Source organism: Penaeus vannamei, chromosome 28 (genome assembly GCF_042767895.1).
Source record: "Penaeus vannamei isolate JL-2024 chromosome 28, ASM4276789v1, whole genome shotgun sequence".
NCBI classification, from domain to species: Eukaryota; Metazoa; Arthropoda; class Malacostraca; order Decapoda; family Penaeidae; genus Penaeus; species Penaeus vannamei.
In genome coordinates this window covers 25,796,315-25,802,353 of record NC_091576.1, presented here as the reverse complement: position 1 = coordinate 25,802,353, position 6,039 = coordinate 25,796,315, and the positions used below count along the sequence as shown (strand labels likewise).

Here is a 6,039-nt window from a genome sequence, read left to right as displayed (position 1 = left end):
CTTCAAGTAAATGAATTGTATGCTCTCATGTCTTTTCCCCACGAGAGAGAGAGAGAGAGAGAGAGAGAGAGAGAGAGAGAGAGAGAGAGAGAGAGAGAGAGAGAGAGAGAGAGAGAGAGAGAGAGAGAGAGAGAGAGAGAGAGCGAGAGAGAGAGAGAGAGAGAGAGAGAGAGAGAGAGAGAGAGAGAGAGAGAGAGAGAGAGAGAGGGGGGGGGGGGGGGTAATATAGTAATATAGAGTACTGGTGTGATTATGACAACGAATTTTTGTGCGAAAAGTTTTATACTGGTTATCAACTGGAAGAGAGATCCTGTCGCTCTTTCGGCAATCGAACGCAGGTCAGGACGGGGACACCCAAACTTTAATATAGTTTATAATGTTTAAGGCAAACGCATAGATCATTAATGCCTGCGAAAAAAAATCATATTGGTTTACCTCCCCCAACGCCCCAGGTACCATGTCTTCGAGAGGAGCGATAATCCCGGGTCCCGCCTGGTTCTTGAAACAGATAAAACTGGTGCGTTCTGTCTCTCAGTAATATAGATTACTGGTATAATTAACACGACAATTTTGTAATGCGACAAGTTTTCTACTGGTTATCACTGAATCAAGTGGAATATATATCCTGTCGCTCTTTCGCCCATCGAACACAAGACAGGTCGCGGACATTCAAACTTCAGTATCTGAAGTTCGATATATTCTAATATACATTCTATACAAAACTCTGAACGATTTTGAATGTGATATACCTCTACTAAGCAATGAACTGATATACATTTTTGACATTTTATATCTAAAAAACTAAGAATTTTGGACCTCATTTGACCGTCGAACCAAAACAAGCTCTCCAGACGCCGCAGAAATGGCCATCGTCTGGAGTCCCGGCCTTACGAAATCTCTCCTAGAGAAGATCAGGACCCGGGAAGTGCTGTGGGATACCAACCATCGTTTCTTCAGCAAAAAGAACCTGAGGAGGAGCTGCTTCGATCAAGTATGCATGGAGTTGAAGTCCGAGCACAAGCATCTTCACGCACTGACGACAGGTGTGTGATTCTTGGGTCATGAACCACGGGAAAATCATGATTTATTGCTTGTAAATGAAAATGCCAGGCAGTCAGAACAGCTTCATTCTAAACTTGAATAAGTGGTTGGGTTAGATATGCGAATTTTGTATGAATTAATAAGTACAAGCATGCGATAAACATGCTGTTTCATACAGTAATATATTTTTTTGTGTTAACCGATACGAGAAGAACGATATTGTGCTGTTTTTCCACATCAAGTCAATAATCAGGTTTTAATAAATTAGGCCTGCATCATAATTATTGAATATGGTATTAATGCATTCCTTATCATGTCTATTTTCCATTTATAGTGGTTTTAACTGGTCATAAGCAACAGTAGTTTCAGTAATAGATCTACTGTGTAGAAGGGCATAAGGTATCATAAATTTCTGGGGTAGATTATGGGATTACTATGTATTTCTGCACATTAATCATATTATCTTGATTTACTAATTCTGCTGACTGTTACTGGTTTGGTAAATCTTTACAGTATGGATGCACCAAGCTAGGGGAAATTGAAGATGATATTCTTGTAGAGAACGAAAAGTTGTAGTTGTCGGTACAAGAAATCATGTGCAGGCATGAATGATAAAACCACAAATTAAGGAAAAAGCTTGTGGATAGTTCGCAGCCTCAGTCCACTAGGTCCTCCCAAGTTTCAGCTTTTATCTTGCTGTGTATACAAGGTGAAGACAATGTTTCCTTGGGGCTCCTCCCCCATCAGCCCTCTGCTTAGGCGGGCTTACCTAGTCACGGCAATTCAGATTGTTGAATAAAATTTCCGATGAAGAGTTGGGGACTTAGTCTTTGGCAGGTGCATCCGTACTGTAAAGAATTACCCCTAGTTTATGTAGACATTGACAGAAATTCATTGATATAATATTTGATTGGTATTAAGATGTTGACTTGTTCTTAAAACTAACTATCATTTTTTTGCATAAATCTATCTCAGATTTGATGTTTCAATTTTAATGCTTGATTTCTGCCTGATATGTTAAAGTCTAGACAAGTTCTAAAATGGGTAATTGTAAAGTAATGCTGTACATTGCCTTTGCTGTTAGAATGGTAATCCAAGGTGTAATGGTTCTAGTGTGCCAAAAACAACTATAGTGATGATATTGGCAGTGCTTGAGTATTGAGTAATTACTAGCATCCATAACTCTCATTATTCCAGCAAACAGCCCCCCCAAAATCACTATTTGTCCAGTCAAGTATTGCTGTGTAGACTTTCACTTTGAATTCTTTGGTAAATCTTGACAGTACAGATTACTCGCCATAGCCCAAGCCCCCAACTCAGTGTCACAAAATCTACTCAACGCATAGTTGCTGTAACTAGATGAGGGGAGGGTTGATAAGTGGGCTTTGCTCCACAACACTGTGAGCTAAAACTCTGGAACACAAGCACAGAGTGGACTTTGGCTTTTAGCGGGACTTTCCACAATTTATACTTCTGGCATTACTGTTTGTTTCTGCAGATAATTTCTCTTACCTACGACTGCAACCTTTTGTCCTTAACTAGAATATCATCTTCAGTTTGCCCAAGCTTAATGCATCCATATTATCCAATTCGTTGATAAAAAAAAAGAAAAACCTGTCTTGAGGGAATATACAAAAGGGAGGGTTGCTTATCCTTGTTGATGTGCCTGAGGTATGGGGACTCTGTGATTACGAGATTAGAATTGTATGTTTCTTTCGTCATAGTAGCCAGTATTTGATGCTTAGGTATTTCTTGTTAAATTACCTGAATTATGTTCAAATGGTGTGATCACATGGGAAGATTATATATGTGCACAATATATAAAAAATGCAAGTACATATCCACTATTTCCATGTATATCTTGGTCACACAGTGTTACTTTATTAGTACATGATTACACAATGGTGTGATTATGGTATAGGTTCAGACATAATATTAGATAAGCATGATAGAGAATATAAAATGTTTTTCTTCAAAACATAGTTATACTAATAGTTTATTTGATTTGAAATTTAAAGTTATACTAATAAGTTCTTTGATTTGAAATTTACAGTAAGTGAAAAGGTGTCTATCTCTCTTTACTGATACAATTTTCAAGGCATAAAAGTAATACCAATGACTTGAGCTCATATAAATTGAAAAATTGTAATTTGATAAAGAATATGTTATTACATATACAATAAGATGCTAAATATGAATATTTTTTGCATGCATAGATATAGGGAGAAAATATTAAAATGTTTAAATAGAATATAAGAGCCACAACTAATATACTTTTAAGTTTCAATATGATGTGGCATATGAGACCTTGAAATGGACACAGGCAAATATTTCTTAGACTTATTGATTATCTGAACTAAGTCTGATAAGTGAGAGAGAGAGGCATATAATGGTGGTTTATTGTCTGACTGTTGCTGTTGTCAGAGATGGGCTGTATCACAATACATATATCGGTGATATGTATCGATCAGTACTTTTGTATTGGTATTGATCTCTGTTTGGTCTATATGAAAAGGCAAGGGTTATAAGCAATTTTGTGTATCGATACCCATCTGTGTTGTGTATGCACTTGTTCATACAGTGAATGTATGAGCAGTTATATATACATCTATTTACAAATTTTTGTCCATCACATAGAGTAAAATTAGGAGTTTGTAATATAAGAAATGGAAATGTGAAGAAAATATGGAATGAAAAAATGAAATGTGGAATTAGGCTTTCAAAAATATACTTGTAGAGTATTTGTAGCTTAGCAGAGTAGAATATATGTAGCTAGTGTTATTATACATAATGATTAATACAATGCAGAATTATTAATTCTGCTGAAGGTTTAAACTACTAAAGATGTAAACATATCCATTAACAGTCTTACCTTTTCTATATAGTTATACTTTATACAGAATAAGTGTGATATATCTGTGTATTTGTTATCTTAATTGATTCAGCATAATGTGATGTGCATACTTTGTAGCCAAGCATATTAATGAGTATGGGCATTTACTTTTTCTCTTTCATTTCAGATGATGTTGTCCAGAGATTCCAGTATCTTCGAGGCCACTTTCAGAAGTTGTTGAGGAAAATAAAAAATTCGCCTAATGGTTCGGGAGCCCAAACACCAGCTAAATGGGAGTTTTTCAATTCCTGTTTATTTATGCAACCAATCTATGATAATGTTCAAAGTCAATCAAGTTTCACACCCTCAGATGACATGATGGTAAAATATACTTGATTTACATTGAGTTATTTAATAGTATCATGACCACTGACTATTTTAATTTTTCCTGTTTCAGACATTATCTGCTGTATTTTGAATATTTTGGGTATGTTCTGTATTCATAAACTGTAAGCTATACATATGTATATATATATTTCAGGAAATGCCATGCAATGGAGTTGTTGTATATGAAGGCTTATTGGAGAAAGACTCGACAGGCAATGAAGACAGGGTGTTGTTGTCCCCTTCCTCATCAGTGTCGTCTCCTTCACCTCTGCCTGATCTCCCAGAAGATAGCAAAGAATCATTTCATAAACCCTCGGTATCATCCACTCCTTCACCCCTTCCTGATCTTCCAGAAATCCCGCCAGAGTCAAGAAATTTGAAGAGGAAAAGGACGTGGGATGAGATGGAGGAAAATTTAATGGAATCCATCAACTGTGTGAAGGAGGCATGGTCGTCACAGAGTCAGAATCAGGTGCAGGGAAAGCCGTTCCGTTATGATATGGCCACTGAGGCTGTGATGTCCTGTGTGGAATTCCTTTCTTCTCATAAGGATCTCAAAATGGAGTTCATAGTGGAAGTGATGTCCCTCGTTAATAGAACAGTTAAAAAAGTACAAGAAAGAGAGAGCAAACAACTCCACAAGAATAATCAAATCCTTTGAGCTAGTTGTTGCTTTTGTTCTTTTTGTGTTTGCTGTGATATTTAATTAATATGTGAGATATAGTCAGAATGAAATAAGAGATTTATAAGAACAGTTTTTGTATAAAAATATTTTCTTCCTTGCAGTTCTCACACTATTACATATGCACATGACCAGGTCTGTGTTACACACGGATACACGCACACCCACAGATATATGCACACCCATGGAAACATGCATGCCCACGGATACATGCACACCCAAGGAGACACACACATGCACCCACACGCACACTCAAAGATACACGTGCACTTATCCACATGCACCCCCTCTCCCCCCACACACATGCATAGGTATAGATAGTAGAGAATAAACATATATTTAATATGATACAGTGTACATAATCTATGTATATATATATGTTAACACGTTTATATATTTATGTCCTTTTGTACAATATATTTATATTATAGTGATTTCTGTCCCTTTGTATACTAGGCAGGATTTCATGGCATGTAAAAAGTATGTATTCTTACAAGTGAGCTGGTATTCCAGTGTGAGGAACGAGTCACTTTTGAGCAATTACCGAAGTAACAGTTCAGGGCATTCTATGGTTTTTAGTGTTACATGTATTTTCTAGTTCCTCGTAAAGACAGTTTTTACCAGCTCAGATGACAAAATCAGCTTACATATTTGGGGTTCATGAATTCCTGTTGTTGCTTGTAGAATTTGTTTGATGTTTTTTGTTTTTTTGCCTACATTGTTGTATGTCAGATGATATAATACATTGTATGATTTTACTCTGATGTATGGCCTTTGATAGAGAATGTGTATGGGTCTATCTCCCTGAATGCAGTATATTTGTTTTTATATAATTGGAAAGCCCAAGATAGAATGTAACTATTTTTGTATTGATTTTAGTCCCCTGATAAATATTTTCATATTTTTATAGAAGTTTTGATGAATGAAATGTCATTGAGAAACACATGCTTTTCAAGTCCTTATTCTTCCAGATTTATAGGAAATCCATTGATGTATATTTTTGTTATTTATGGTGCTGAACTGAAAACCACCATTAATATATATTGGAGTATTAGTTTTTTTTAATTATTATCATTATTATTTAATGGTGGATACA

General features: G+C 36.0%; 1 protein-coding gene across 1 annotated transcript; it reads left to right on the top strand.

Annotated features, from left to right (window-relative positions):
* The first annotated feature begins 823 nt into the window (after positions 1–823).
* LOC113810154 (uncharacterized) lies at positions 824–5,884 on the top strand. The gene is made up of 3 exons (XM_027361855.2): positions 824–1,043; positions 4,062–4,255; positions 4,416–5,884. Exons 1-3 carry the CDS (start codon positions 863–865, stop codon positions 4,920–4,922), a joined length of 882 nt encoding a protein of 293 aa, XP_027217656.1. The 5' UTR covers positions 824–862; the 3' UTR covers positions 4,923–5,884.
* Positions 5,885–6,039: the final 155 nt, after the last annotated feature.